At 42.8% G+C, this 16,431-nt stretch overlaps 1 protein-coding gene across 3 annotated transcripts in view; it reads right to left on the bottom strand.

The window, feature by feature from the left end:
• Positions 1-6,098: 6,098 nt before the first annotated feature.
• Positions 6,099-16,431, bottom strand: part of man1a2 (mannosidase, alpha, class 1A, member 2) — a 147,177-nt gene continuing 136,844 nt past the window's right edge. For all 3 annotated transcript variants that reach the window (XM_084545211.1, XM_084545212.1, XM_084545210.1), the window contains exons 13-14: positions 12,602-12,717; positions 6,099-9,473 (exon numbers count right to left, since the gene is read on the bottom strand). In XM_084545211.1, coding sequence (XP_084401337.1) covers positions 9,338-9,473; positions 12,602-12,717 — 252 coding nt within the window. In that variant the 3' untranslated portion in view covers positions 6,099-9,337. The remainder of the gene's footprint in view (positions 9,474-12,601; positions 12,718-16,431) is intronic.

Below are 16,431 nucleotides of genomic sequence, written 5' to 3'. Positions count from 1 at the left end.
ACCCACAGCCCGTAACTAATTTAATTTAGTCAAAGTCAAGTTTATAGTTAACGCTAAGAGTAACCAGCGTTACAATAGCATCAGTGTTTGGCTAATGCAAGGAAGTGAGGACGCATTGTCCATATTTATATACAGTCTATGCACGGGACACATCGGGAAAACTAGGGTCACCGATGCTCACCGACTCACGCTCACAGTGTTAAAAATTGGTGCACTTTTAGAAAAATAGCACTGTCCCTTCAAGAAAGACTGTAGTCTTGAGTTGTTGCTGTTGATGTTGTGTTGCTGAACTGAGAGCAAGATGAACGTTTATCTTGCTGTTTGTTCTGGAGGTGCAACAGATAAATGATTAGACTAACAGCTAACCGCGACCTACCAGCACTGCCTTCGCGATCTACTGGTCGATCTCAATCGACGTATTGGGCACCCCTGCTTTAGATGGATCAAAGATTTATTTTACTGTAAACCTTGTGCACGATTGGAGACTTGTTTCAGCATTCAGAAAGAAATCTGACACCCCAGACTAGAACAAAACAGATGCACTAGCAAGGCTTCAGCATTCAACAAAATATCAAATGAAATCATCTGTTGAATAAACATAAATAATCCTGATGGTGCTTTGTTGCAGAAGAATGTCTTCCTGTCAACTACTAAACAACACAACCTGCAGAAACAGCACAACTAAATAAAAGTTCAAAAGCTTCATTTCTTCAGAAAAGTCTGTGTTGAGTTGAAATGAAACACAAGGAACAAAGAGGACTTGGAGGCAAGCATGAAAATAAAATGAGCATAGAGCGGTTATTAATGCACGGTGTGACGTGAACGAGCAGGAGGAGGATGATTTAGATTTGCTGACATCGAACAGATGGCGGTAGCAAGAGAACCTTCCTGTGAAGGAAACGCTGAGGTTTTTCTGCAACAACTTTAGAGTGACTGATGTGTTTGTGGTTGTGATGTGATGAGTGGTAAACGTCACACAGTCAAGCTGCAGACCATGTGTTGTTGTTGTGGTTTCCTTTCATACGGCAGGAAGCTGCGTTCACAAGAACACTGACGTAAAAACCACCAAATACACAAAACACAGTCAGAGTGAGAATAAATAGTAAATATATTAAAGTTATTTCATGAACTTAACAAGAAACTGTGGGATCACTATTTGGCAGCTTTCACAGGTGCAAACATTTCTTTGTCTGAACCACCTGGAACAATCTGAATCTTTACAGAAAAACGTGAACTTGAAAAGACAAGGACAAAAAGAACTATAATGAGATGGAGGAGGAGGAGGAGGAGGAGGAGGTGGGGGAGAAAAAGAAGAGGCAGGGGAGGAAAAATGAGAGAAAGAGAATAAGAAAAAGAAGAAGAATGAAGAGATGAAGAACGGGACGAGAAAGAAGATGAAGAGAAAGAAATAAAAGAAGGACCTAGAGAAGGAGAAGGAGAAGAACAGGACAAAGAAGAAGAAGAAGAAGAAAAAGGAATACAAGAAGGAGGAGAAGAAGAAGGAAGGAGGAGGGTGAGGAGGAGAAAAGAAAGAAGAAGAACGAGAACAAGACAAAGAAGAACAAGAGCAGCAAGAAATAAAAGAAGACTCAGGAGAAAAAGAAGGAGAAGGAGAAGAACAGGACAAAGATGACAAAGAAGAAAATGAATACAAGAAGAAGAAGAAAAAATGTGTACAAGAAAGAGATGAAGAGGAAGGATGAGGAGGAGGAGCAGAAGAAGAAGAAGAAGCAGAAGAAGAAGAAGAAGAAAAGGTGTACAAGAAAGAGTAGAAGAAGGAGGATGAGGAGGAGGAGAGGCAGAAGAAAAAAGGAATAAGAGAGGAGAAGAAGAAGAAGAAGAAGAAAAGGTGTGCAACAAAGAGAAGAATAAGAATGAGGAGGAGGAGAGGAAGAAGAAAAAAGGAATAAGGGGAGAAGAAGAAGAAGAAAAGGTGTACAAGAAAGAGAAGAAGAGGAAGGCAGAGGATGAGAAGAAGAAAATGTGTACAAGAAAGAGAAGAAGAAGAAGGATGAGGAGGAGGAGAGGAAGAAGAAAAAAGGAAGAAGAAGAAGAAGAAGAAGAAGAAGAAGAAGAAGACTATTCCTTTTTTCCGTCATTAATTCCTCATCACCAGGTTCCACTAAGATTTGAACTCAGATCCCTGGACTTCAGAACAGTAACTGTACGTGGTCAGAGTACTTTCTGTACTTCAACTCGGTAGTAAAACTATGTGCTCCTGAACCCAACAACTCTGAGAAGTGTGTGACATCCCTCCTGTCTATAACTACAAGAAACAACTAATCAGAATGAGGCACAATGACGTGAATACCGTCTGTGAATGTTCCTTGAAGGAGGAGAAGAAGAACGAGAAGAGAAGAAGTCCTCACGCTCCGCTGTAGAAATCAACAAGTTCTGACAAGAGTAAAGTTCACCACTTATCAGGGACGGCTGTATGTCCTGGGATCACAGGTTTCTAGTTCACAGCGATCTCTGCAGCTGGAAGCATCTGTTCACTTTCCCTCTGTGTCAGATAAAACACACACACACACACACACACACTCAGTCAGGAGGGTGACCTCGACTTTAGTCCGTCCACACGTTTGTCTTTCTGTCAAACACTGAATCAGCTCTGGACACGGTAACGCCACACCTGAAAGACAGATGTTTCTCACTCCGCTGATAACTGGTGGTCAAATGTTAAGAGGCTCAGTTCAGACTTCAGTTAACTGACTGTTTCTAAAAGCCACAAGTTGGAGACAGATTTAAGTCTTATGTCTGATTGAGATTCAGCTTTGGATTTACACGGATCAGGCATAACATTATGACCACCTTCCTAATATTGTGTAGGTCTCCCTTGTGCCTCCAAAACAGCTGTGACTCATCAATGAATGGACATGGGGCTTCTGAGGGTGTCCTGTGGTGTCTGGCAACAGAATGTTATTAGTGGGGGGGGGCTTTGGGGGGAGGGTACGGTGGCCCTGAAGGTCAAAACACAACGACATTTCAGAATACAGAAGGATTGGGACAACACTTCTTGTTTCTGACTGGACAGAATCCGTGCTAACGTATAAGCTGATGTGATTGGTCGTTTCGCTGCCAGTCAAGAAATGTGTAGACACCGTGATGCGCTTTGAAAGCAGACAACATGTACTGTCCACATTGTGTACAGAAGTAGGAGTGGTTGCCAAATTTCTGCATGTCTTGCAGAAAGACATGGCATTATTTAAAGAGGCCGAGGGGACGCACGATGAGGACATAGTTGAACCGTCTCATCAGTCCTAAGTCCTTCAACTGTGCTTTCAGGGTGTTAATGTCATGATGGGTTGAAAGCACATCATGAGTGACATTATGTGTATGTCCTCTTTCATAATATTCCTCTATTAATGCCGTCTCGTCCTCCGCTCTTCCCATCGCAGTTTAAAACGTCTTTAAAGGAGGAAATGACGTTACACTGTTGGGTTCTGTCCAATCAGAAACAAGAAGTGTCGTCCCGACCCTTTCCGTAATCTGAAATGTCGTTGTGTTTTGACCTTCAGGGCCACCATAGGAGGGGCCTCTGTGGATCATCCCACAGATACTTGATCAGTTTGGGATCTAGTGAATATGGAGGCCAGGTCAACACCTTGTGCTGTTCTTCATGTTTTTTTTTTTTTAGTTGTTCCTAAAGCGTTTTTGTGGCTGCATCCTGCTGGGGATGACTGCTGCCATCAAGGAGTGTCGTTGCTATGGGGTGGGGGTGCCTGGTCTGGTCTAGGTGGGTGCTACATGCCTACATCCACACAAAAGAATGCCAGGTCCAGAAGTTTCCCAACAGAACACTGAATTGCTACAAGATGGTCGATGTTATTTACTTCTCCTGTGGTTTTAATGTTGAGCCAAAATGTACTGTAGTCAAGTCCGAAGGCGCAGCAGCCGTCAAATTAAGCCCCCGTCTAATCTTTGCTAAATGAACAACAGATATGCGTCGGTGCAGAGAAACGATTCAATGTCGGTGTGTCCTGGACACAGCCACAGACAGACGTCGCTTTGGTTTTAGGGGAAGATATCCCCGAGCTCAAAACAATACAGTATGTCCTCGCAGAACAAACACCGGACTTGCATGGAAGCCGGCTCAGCGGTGAGACGTGAGAGGGCAACATGTTAGGGCAAATATTTGCCTTTGTCGCTGAGGAAGTTCAAATCGACTCTGTGGGCATGAAGAATCATTTATAGATCTCAAAACAAACTACTTAGTGGCTCTGCAGGTTTATTGCAGTCCTCCATGAGAAAGAACACAACACGTATAAACTATCTGCTGTGTACGGTTCATAGTCGCCTTACAAGGGGACATTTCAACACATGCTCTGGTCGTAACTGAGTTTAAAAAAGGGAAAGAGGAAATTACAGTGCTCCTTTCTGTTTTCCAGTTTAACCGCTCTTAGTCCCCGCTCTGAGATTATTCAGTCTCATTTGTTCCATTTTCTCGTTTCACAGTTTGACACTCAGTTTCGAAAACATCATCACCGTGAGCTCATTACAGTGAGTAGAGGGGAATTAAGTCTGAAATCAGCTCAGCGAGACACAGATCTGAGTCACAACCCTGAGCTAAATGATGACGCTAGTACGCGGACAACTGTCCACCAGCTCAGTTAGCGTGTTAGCTTGATCATTTGTTAAAAATTTAAATTCAGGAACCACCAAAGTGATCCTCAAGGGAACACGAACATCTGTGGCAAGTTTGCTGGCCATCAGCAACAACAGTTGTTCAAAGATTTCAGCAAAACCACAAACATGAGAAGAGAGATTGAAGACCTGGCTGTATTCTCTGGGGACCATGAACGTCCAAAATGAGTGCAAAGTTGTGCCAAAAATGTGACCTGCTAGTGGTGCCATTGCTTAAATTAGTTATATTCATCATCTGGGGACCATGAATATCAAAAGTGTAGTTACAATTCAGAGTCAGTAGCACTCAAAAGAGTCAAAAGTAAAACATGTGATCTCTTGGTGGCGCTATAGGAAAAGTAAACGGTAAATTTATAAAATTATTATCCTCTGCAGACCATGAATGTCAATAAAATTGTGTTTAATTAATTTTTCTTGATAAACTAAACAATGTGACTAGCTGATGGTGCCACAAGAAAAGTTTGGCGGATCAATACAATTGGTAGTCTACTGTGCATCCTCTGGGGACCATGACTATCCAAAATGTCAAGCCAGTTTAGAGTCAACGTTTGGTTAATTTACAAGATAAGTTAAAAATGTGACATACTGGTGGTGCTACAGGAAATGTTAGAGGATCACTTACATTTTTAGTGTTCATCATCTGGAAACCATGAACGAGCAGAATTTTGAGCAGAGTCAGAGTCAAAGTTTGGATAATATTCTAAATTAAAGACATGAGACTGGCTGGTGGTGCAGCAGGAAAAGTCAGTGGAACACTAATATTATGATATTCATCCTCTGGAGACCATAAATGTCCAAAATTAGTGCAAACTTAGAATCAACGTTTAAATAATTTACTTAAAGTAAAAAATGTGACCTTCTGATGGTGCTACTACAGTAAAAGTGAAATAAATAGTACTTATCATCTGGGGACCATGAATATCAAAAAATGTTACAATTCAAAGACAATGTTTGAATAATCTACAAGTAGGGTTAGAAATGTAAACGGGAAACATTGGCGGATCTCTAGAACTATTGGTATTCATCCTCTTGGGACAATGAATGTCCAAAATTTGTGCCAACTCATGGTCAGTGGTGCAGGTCACCAGCTATCAGCAATTCAGAAATAATATTTGAATAGCTTACTGGTTAAATTAAAAGTGTGATCTGGTGGTGGTGCTACAGTAAAAGTTAGAGGATCACATGTTATTAGTAGTCATCACCAGGAGAGCATGAACGGGCAAAGGTTTGAGCCAAGCCAGAGTCAATGATTGGATAATTTTCTTGATTAATTAAAAATGCGACCTGCTGGACCTATAGAAGCTATAAGGAAAAAGTCAGCATTAGCATTCATCCTCTGGGGATCATGAGTCATGAAACCAAATTTTGACACTCAGTTTTTCAGGTACTTGATTTATCAAAGCATCTCACGAACAAAGCAACAGTCTCCCGGTTTCTGTTTCACTTTTCATAACATCTTTATTGAATTTGTGTCTCAGTTTTAAACATATTTACAGATACTTTAATTTTAATTCTTTCTTTTGTTTATTTATTTCTTTTTTTTTTTTAAGTTCAGTAAAAATACAAATACAGAACACTCAGTTTTTCAAAATCAACGTCGCTCCCAGCGACTTGACGTCCGCCCCGGTTTCACCTCGGGCCTCCTCCTTTATAAGATATGAGTCGGTGTGAAGTCGGAGAGGTGTACGGCAGCGGTTGGGCGGAGAGGGTTGAGGACAGGGCTCAGATATTATGTTCGAGAGACGCCTTTAAACACGGACACAAATAAAATCTGGATCTGGAGAGCTGTAAGATCATTTCCCTGCATCTGCTCCCTACACGATTTAACATTTCCAAAGATGCTGAAGCTTCGACCACGTCCCCATTTTTGAGTTTCGGCTATTCTCAGAACTGATCAAACACGGGAGGGAGTTTTGAGACGCAGGCTTGTGATTATTAATCATCTCCAGATAAAATATCTTCGCATTAATGTCACGAGAGCAGTGTCAGTTGACGGTTAGCAGTACTTAACCACGAAGGACGTCTTCACTGACGTATGAGCAGCAGATAGACGGCCTGACGAGGACAATTTTGGTCTAAAAAGGGAAAGATTAGTTGTGTTTGTTGCGCATGGAGGAATATATGTTATAAAATCCACACAAAGCTTTTTAAAGAAGCTTTTTAAACCAAAAAAAAAAATATATAATTTATGAGGAATTTATAGCCGAATGACAGAAAACACAAAGTGAACAAAAGGCGTCACATGTGGCTTGAAAAGTCAAACATAAGGAGCTTTAACGTCTGCGTAAAAATCATTTTAAGGTTTTGTTTTGCAGAAGCCGACCAGCACGAACTGGCCGTTAGAAAATACAACACAATCACTGCACAGGTTTATCAATACGGATTAAAAAATCGTGGACATAAAAACAGATTATATATTAAAGTGGGCGTGAATAAAAGCTTTGAGTGGATTATTTAAACCTCAACAAAAGGTCGTCTCATTAAAACAGGATTCTCCTCCCGTTTCTGTGAACCGCTTGGTTTTATGTTGTTTGTCTTCAGTCAACAACGCATCCTCCTCTCTCTTGACAAACTGTCTCCAACAGAGAAAGCATATGCTCACCACCTAAAGATTTTTAATCCCATTTTCATTTTCATGCTCAACTTTGTGTTTGCCTGACTTATTTAACGAGGCGGAGGATCTCAGGTCGGGGCCGATGTTTGAACCCTTCAGCCACATTCACAACCAGACGGCTGGTTCACAGTCAGTTTGTTTTGGTTGTTTGCCGACTGAGAGATTTATTTTTATTTTTTTATATTTATCTGAGCAATCTGCGCTGGCTTCCAGAGACTTTTAATCCCTTACAGGAGAGGAGAGATTTATGAAAACAAAACAAAGATGGAATTTATTTATTTATTTATTCATGTGCTCCGTTTTAGATTTTCTGACTCTTCCCAGACCTCAGTTTGAAGATTTTTGTGTTGGAGAATCTGTAACGTAGCTGGTGAAACCAACACAAGGGAGGCAGGTTTGCAGCTACACACAGTGAATTTAACTGAGTAACAAGGAAAGCTACTAGATTTATGAGCAAATTAGATTTTAACAGCTTATATATTAGAGTCTGAACCATGAGACTAATGCTGCGTTCACACTAGCGTCAGGAAAGGAAACAGACTGCATTCTGGTTTCAACTGAAGCGGATAAGTAGCTCGACACGTAAGCTACGTAGAAAAATTGGATCAATCAGAGTGACGTTGTTGGACGACAGCGAACGTCAACGAGCAACACTTCAACTGCAACTTGTCGAGGGTAAATCTGGTGATTTTTGCTGCTCGTAGCGTGAACGCAGCGTAACAGACCTCCAGGATTTTAGACTTTTTCCGTGTGGAAGTCAGAGGTAGAGGTTAAAACTGAAAAGTTTTAAAGATAAAACGGATTTTAGTGAGCCAACGCAATTTAGCAACTCATTGGATGTGAGGAGAAAACGTAACAGAATCTCTTTCACCTCTTCTTCCTGAACAAAGTGCACGAACGAATGGTTTTACAGCGAGGGGGGGGGTATTAAAATAGCCACACAAACGAGTACTTATACATAAGCGCGGTCGGCTACGAGGCCTCATCTCACAACGTATGAGCTGGAAATTTATGAAAGAAGAAGAGCTGGCGAATCAAGCTGGGGTTTGATTCGCAAAAATGTGGAGCATAGAGATAAAATAAACCAGGTAGCAGCAGAGTGGTTTTAGCGGGAGAGCTGCGGCCCGAAAGATGTGGAGATGACGAGGCGATGAAGTCCTGCTGCTGTGGTTACTATTCCGCTTATGATGGTCCACGTTTCTGAGTGTTAGAGGAGGAGGAGGAGGAGGAGGAGGAGGAGGAGGAGGGGACTGTTGGCACAACTCATCTTCACACTGATGATGTGAAGATCTGCTAACAGGTCAAAGTTCATCTGATGAAGATTAAACAGGAAGTGGATTTTGGAGGGGTTGGGTCAGGGAGAAGCGGAGGGCTCTGATTCAACCCTGTGTCCCCCTCCCCCCCCATCCCAAAAAAACAAAACAAACATCTCATCAACAGACCCTGTAAAGTCCTCAAGTCTGTCTCCTTGGAGAAAAATAATAATAAATCCATCAGTACAGAGTTAAACTGACTGACTGACTGACTGACTGACTGCGTAATCCTTCACAAAATCCCCACGTGCACTCTCAGTGCCTCAGATCGAGTCAGTAAGGGGGGAGAGTTTGGTCAAATAAAGACTAAAAATAATAGAAAAAATAACCTAAACCAAGCCTCGGGTTTGGAGCTCTGTCCTTCACGGAGAAAGAGTTTGTTCAAGCCAAACGAGAGGCTGAGCAGCGCACCCACCGTCCTTTTTCATTTAAGCAGAGAAGACACAGATCGACAGAGAGAGAGAGAGAGAGTAAAACGTAGAAGAAGAAGAAGAAGAGGGAGAGTCGGCCGACGAGTCCTCTCCACTCAGATGGAGGCGCTCTCTCCGTCCTCCGGGTCGCGTCTGCAGTCCAAAAGCAAGTTGTCCAGAGTCTGAATGTAAGTTTGTTCCGGTGTTGGTGGGTGGGTATCCGGGCAGGTGGGCGGGCGGGCGGGGCGGGCGGACAGGTGGTGGTAGTAGTGGCGTCCCCCCCGACACCCCCCCTCCCCCAGGTGCTGTGGTGGAGGAAGAAGAAGTAGAAGACGACGACGGCGGTCTGGACCCGTCTACCGATGAGCCGGCTCGCTGCCGGGGAGGGTGATGTTGCCCAGGTGGAGGACGGGGAGAGGGTGAGCCTCCGTGTTGAAGACCCAGCTCTCAAACGGCATCAGGTCGTCGCTGGAGAACAACAGGTAGAGATACCTGAGGGAGGGGCGGTGGTGGCGGGAGGGAGGGAGGGAGGGACGGGAGGAGGAAGAGGGAGTGAGGATGGGAGGGTGAGGAAGAAGAAAAGATAAGATGACTTAACCGCAAATAATCTGAGAAGAACATTTAGGTGGAGCGTTTTAAACCAGTCTGAGCCAACATGTGCCACTGTAGTTAAAACATACAAGACATACTTTTTTAATTTATATACTGTATTACTGTGATAATTTATTTTGTAGATTTAAACAATATCCTGTAAACAATAATAAGGAAATGATTATAATTAACCAATGCAAGAGTTTACTGCAGGATACATTATGCTTTGTGTTATTTGGTTGTTTTAGGCGTTCAGTGGCGTCCACACAGTAACAGCAACCAGAGACCGTGTAGTGTGAATCTGCAGTGACGACCAACGGGAACAAGAAATGATTGAAATACGAAGCAGTTCCTCAAATGTTTACCACCGACCACAACTTCCTACCACCTAGTTCACCATGCCGATAGTGGGGCTCAGCGCTACATCGTCATCGACTGTATTTACGTTTCAAATCGAGAGCGTTGACGCCAAGAAGAATGGACATGGGCCTTCTGAGGGTGTCCTGTGGTGTCTGGCAACAGGATGTTGTTAGTGGGGGGGGGGGTCTTTGAGGGGAGGGGCCTCTGTGGATCATCCCACAGATACTTGATCAGTTTGGGATCTAGTGAATTTGGAGGCCAGGTCAACACCTTGTGATGTTCTTCATGGTTTTTTTTGTTGTTCCTAAAGTGTTTTTGTGGCTGCATCCTTCTGGAGATGGCTGCTCCCATCAAGGAGTGTCATTGCTATGGGGTGGGGGTGCCTGGTCTGGTCTAGGTGGGTGCTACATGTCTAAGTAACATCCACACCAATGAATGCCAGGTCCAAAAGTTTCCCTGCAGAACATTGTGTTGTCACATGTTATTTACTTCTCCTGTGAGCGGTCATAATGTTGTGGCTGATCGGTGTATATTTCCAGCTTCTGAAATAAAATCCAACCTGCGCCGTTTTCTTGTGTAGAAAAAGTTCAGATTCAGAGGTTTTAAAACTTTCTCTGCAGCTCTGAAGGTGTGAACAGACGTTTGGATGTTTGTGCAGATCAGTGCGACTGGCGGCCAATCAGAGGCCTGTTTAGCTCTGAGCTGCCGTGTTGCTTTGATGTGATTGGCCAGCAGCCAGCAGAGTCGCCAGAGGCCTCACAACACTGAGGCTTTTCAAATGTCATCATCTCTGAGAGTTACCAGGCGACGGTGTGGTGGCGGCGGCGGCGGTGGCTGACCTTTATCGACTTACACGGCACAAGACAAATTTTCCTGGCATTTTAGCCTCTGTGGATGATATTTTATACATTAAAGTAAAAAATGGAGGGCTGAGATGCAGCTGCATGCTAATACAGGATGTGTCTGACTGACAGTGACATGTTATGATTCACAGAGCAGCCAGCAGAGGGAACCAGAGAGCCACATGTCGTTTTTTCCTTCTGGGTCACAGCCTGCATTCAGAGCCTCTTCATCCATCACTGATGATGATGATGATGATGTTCCACAGAGACATGAGAGCTGCTCTCACTAATCAGACTTTAAGACACTGTGTGGCTGTAAACAGAGCTTGATGTCAGCCCACTGCGCTCAGATAGGGAGGGGCTCTAATAGAGAGAACTAACAGCAGATGGAGGAGCGCTAACCTGTTGTTGGCGTCTGAAGATCAGAGCAGAAACAGGTCAGGGAGTACAGGGAGTGGTCTGCTTTTATATGTGGCAGCATAAAAAATATATATATATACCCAGACAAGCTGTAATAAAACAAATAAATAATAATTATAAAGGTTTATAACGGACCACAAATGGTTCATTATATCTAAACAGCCATGATGACATATTACTATGAATTATTGTGCCTGTTTTTTAAGAGTAAGCGATGTAAACAGTAGCCACCTGTCAGTCAAAGCAGCCGTGCTCTTAATATCATTTTCACAGGTTAATTATCCTACCCTACTCATGAACAAGACCGCGAGATATTTGAACTCCTCCACTTGAGGCAGGACCCCCTCCCTGACCCGGAGTGGGCAATCCACCCTTTTCCGACTGAGGACCATGGCCTCAGACTTGGAGGTGCTGATCGTCATCCTAAACATTTCACACTCGGCTGCGAACCGCCCCAGCAAGAGCTGGAGGTCGTTGTTCGATGAAGCTAGGAGGACCATGTCATCTGCAAAAAGCAGGGAAGAGATCCTCCGATCACCGAACCCGACACCCTCCCCCACCTAGAAATTCTGTCCATAAACGTTCTGAACAGAACCGATGACAAAGGTCAGCTTAACTTTTGGAGGCAGCCTCAAGTGGACATTTGAGGAACTGCAGCTTTTATTATTTATTTATTTTTTGACATTTTGTTAGGACACAACATTAACTGTAGTAAAAAAATAAAAAAATATTCAGAATGCACTTCTTTCCTTCCTTCCTCTGGTCAAAGTGACGCTAGTATCCCGGGGATACGGGCGGCGCCATCTTGTTGGAGTTGAGATGTCCCGACTACACTTCCTCCAGACTCACTCACTTGCATTTTCGTTTAATTATACCATACTCTGCTCTACCTCAACCAGTTACAAGGAAATGTTGGTTATGCACTTACGTATTTTTTTTTTTACTCTCAAATTTCCGTTCTCATGGCAACCGTCAGTCATCATGATGCCACATCCTCTTTTTATTGCGTCAAAATATCTAAACTAAAACGCAAACCTCTCCGAAAAATTATATTAACTACTTAAAATAACAAATCATCATTGAAAAATATTTGACGTGTACTTTATTGTTTTAGTTTGTCCCATCCACTAACATGGAGGGGGCGGAGCTTAAGGCCTATACTGCAGCCAGCCACCAGGGGGAGCTCGACTTGCGAAGGTGTGTGACTGACATGTTGAAGCCTTTTCTTTCTTTTTTTTATATATTTTAAACGAAAAAAAGATGTAAAATATGAAAGAGTAATTACCACAATCACTTTCACTGACAAGCCCTTTCAGTCACCGTCCCACCAAATCACAAAAGTGATTAATTAATCAACAAATGATTCACACATCGTGGCAATTAATCAGCGCATGAGCGTCGGCTTACTTGAGTGTCTCGGCCAGGAAGAAGCTCTGCTGCACGTCGTCGTAGGTCGGGTTGGACGAGTAGACGTCCTTCACCCCGGAGAAGCCTCCACTCACCCTGCAGTATTTATCAATGGCCTGGAGGAGGGGAGGGGAGGGGAAGAGGGGGAGGGAGAGAGGGAGGGAAGGGAATTAAAAAAATGGACAGAAATTAAGAGAAAGGAAAAATAAACATGGAGGAAGAGGAAAATGAACCAAAGAGAAAAAGTGGGGGAGGAGAGCACAGTTTTAATAAGCTTATAAAAGCATGCTATAATGAATTTCTTTGCTTGTGAGAGATTAGAGCGAGTCCTAGGGAGACATACAGGAGGAAGCAGCCGCTGTACAAAATACAGAAGATTACCACAAACACTTGCTTCCCTGCATTTACATTTTATTCTCGAAGTCTTTTTTTTTTTTTCTTCATAATGACGGCGGGCGGCTCACGCTCATTCGTCTCCTTTTATGCCGCGGCCAAAGGAAGCAAAATAAAAGCTTTTTCTCGAAAGGAGAATGCAAAGCCTGCGCTCATTCTTTACAACCTCCTCGCCGGGTTGTGTTTTCACCTTTTCGTGTGCACATTTTCACAGACGCGTGGTCTTTTCTGGGTCAAAATAAAAATCCTCTCATTCTATTCACTCTGGTTTATCTCCGATTCCCCGAGCAAAAGAAGAGTCAATGACAAAACATTCAAGAACTCAATCCCTGGTATATAACTCAAGTTGTCTGATATGTTCACAAGCTCTGGTTTCAATATACATGGTTTACAGATACACTATACTGCCATAAGTATTGGCTCATCTGCCTTTACACACATATGAACTTAAAGGGGAATTACTGCTTTTACGACCTGGACCTTATTTCTGGCATAGAATACGATCGTTTATTCACCCATATAACTTTTGTGTAATCTGTAGTCGTTCGGGAGATATTTAGATCTGCGTATATCCATATAGTGGGAGTGAATGGGGCACCGAAACACAGCCTCTAAATAACGCATTATCTGCAGCGAAACTCCATCATTTCACCAATATTTTGTTTTGATACGCTAGTGCTATTCCCTGTTGAGTCCGGAGTTACCTGTTATCATCATCCAGGGTCTGTAGATTGACCTACTAACCTCTGACCTGGATGATGTCATCTCTGAGCGCCGCACTCACACCGCGTGGCTTGTTTACCTGTAATTTGCTACTGCTAGTTTTTTGCAACATGGCTGTATATTTTTCCGATTCTCAACAGGGAATAGCACTAGCGTATCATAACAAAATATTGGTGAAATGAACGAGTTTCGCCGGAGATAATGTGTCATTTAGAGGCTGCGTTTCGGTGCCCCAGTCACTCCCACTATATGGATATACGCAGATCTAAATATCTCCCGAACGACTCCAAATGACACCAAAGTTATATGGGCGAGTAAACGATTGTATTTTATGACAGAAATAAGGTCCAGGTTGTAAAAAAAACAGTAATTCCCCTTTAAGTGACGTCCCATTCTTAATTCATAGGGTTTAATATGACGTCGGCCCACCCTTTGCAGCTATAACAGCTTCAACTCTTCAAGGGAAGGCTTTCCACAAGGTTTAGGAGTGTGTTTATGGGAGTTTTTGACCATTCTTCCAGACATTTGTGAGGTCAGACACTGATGTTGGACGAGAAGGTCTGGCTCACAGTCTTCACTCTAATTCATCCTAAAGGTGTTCTATCAGGTTGAGGTCAGGCCAGTCAAGTCCTTCCACAACAAACTCACTCATCTATGTCTTTATGGACCTTGCTTTGTGCACTGGTGCTCAGTCATGTCGGAACAGGAAGGGGCCATCCCCAAACTGTTCCCACAAAGTCGGGAACATGGAATTGTCCAAAATCTCTTGGTATGCTTTTAAATGAATAATAAAGAAACAAGTGAATTGAGATTTTGTGATGATATTCGGAGACGGGCGGAGAATATCAGCGACAATTTATTCCTATTTAATAGGAAGTCTTTTAACATTTTCATTTAAATGTTGGTTTTACTTTCACTGTGAAATTATTCCAACTGTACTGTGGGTTGAATCGCTGTCACTTCAGTGCTAATGAGATTAGTCTGTGCTTCAACAAGCCAACTCCACGGAGAGAGGATCTCTACTCTCCCTCTCTGCAACTCTTAATAGCTTCATAACTGGGAGATAAATGAACTTTAGAAAGTTTTGTGCATCTTATCTAACAATTCGGTTCATTATGTTACTGACCAAAATTTAAAAACATTTAAATACACATAAATCCAGCATCCACACACAAATAAAAAACACAAAAATGGAGCATAGGTCTGGTGGTAACTTCCCATTCTGGAAGGGATGGATGTTAACAGTACATCCAGTGGATCCATTCATTCATCCGTCTTATAAAACCAAATTATGTAGATTTCCTTTAACGTTAAGAGGGTGTAAACAACGTTTAGCAGATAAATAATAAAAGAAGATTTCCAATTACAAACAGCACAAGTCACTCAAGTTAAATCAACATGTTGCATCTTATCCTAATTTCACTTCTCAGTCATCCAGGCCATGGTATTCCCTAAAAACAAAACAAAAACAGGGGAAACTGGACTTGATCGGTTTATCTGAAGCAGCTTCTTTAGTTCTGAATGACTAGTGGGGAGTTTAGGTTTTTATCAGGGCCTGTATGTGGCTGTTAGGGTTAATTAGCCAAAAGAGGCATTAGGTAAAGGTTAAAGTTTTATCATTCCTTATTCATTCATTCATCTTCTGTAACTGTCGCGACTCCCTGGACAGGTTTCCAGTCTATCACAGGGCTTTATTCTTTATTATTATTATTATTATTATGAGACAAGTTTAGTGATAAATTAACCAAGATTAGAAAACAGCTCGACTCAACGACGACAACCTGCTGCAAACGGTGGCTACTGCTGTTGTGGCTCATGTGTGAGCAGGTGTTCAGGTTTGACACGCACCAGCGATGTCTCATTAAAAATTCTCTGGGATGATGATGATGATGATGATGATGATGATGCAGAGAGTCCACTAATACCAGCATGCTCTATTGATTTGTAATAAAGCGCTCGTGTTAAAAGATTCTGACTGCTCACACCTTATCGACTCCCACTGTTAACGCATGTGATTGAAAGGATTATCTCTGTCACCGTTTGCTTCGGCCTTTGGAAATAATTCCTGTTATTCAAGGGCCGCTGAGCTCGGTGTTTGCCCTTCTCCGTCCACTCTGCAGAGCCCCGCAACGGCCTGTGTCTCAAAAACGCTAACGTTAAGCCGAGTGTATCCTCGATTATGTCTGGCCGCCTTAAACATTTAAACACGAGTCACATCAACAGCAGTCTGGAAAACCTTTCACTATGTTAATATCCAGTTTATTGTACTGTGCTCGTACATTTAGAGCACACACAGACACAACAACGACAGCGACACGTGTCCCAGGACCATCTGTTCTAAATAACTGATCTGATGAAGTCTGTAAGGGGAGGAAGATGAGGTTTCACAGCAGCTGGGGTTCACCTTCAAACACACACACAGGGTGAGGTAAAGTACCAGCATGTTCACAGTGTTAAAGGCTGCTGTGAACAGAGGCAGGTTTGGTGTCCCAGATGGATGTAGCTGGGGACAGGAGTAGAGTGTATTGTGTGTGTGTGCGCTTTGGGATCAAACTGTTGTTGTGAGGTTATATATAAAAGAAGAAAAGAGATGAAAACAAGAGCAACTGTTGTAAAGTTTCTAGAAGACGTTTCATCCATTCTTCAGTTCTAAAAGACTGGAGGGGAGTTGAGGTTTAACAAGGAACATCTGTGGTCAGGATGTCCCGATCAGT

This window comes from Chelon labrosus (assembly GCF_963514085.1).
Source record: "Chelon labrosus genome assembly, chromosome: 5".
In the NCBI taxonomy this organism is placed as follows: domain Eukaryota; kingdom Metazoa; phylum Chordata; class Actinopteri; order Mugiliformes; family Mugilidae; genus Chelon; species Chelon labrosus.
Note: the sequence above shows the minus strand (reverse complement) of the source record. Positions and strands in the feature narration are given on the sequence as shown.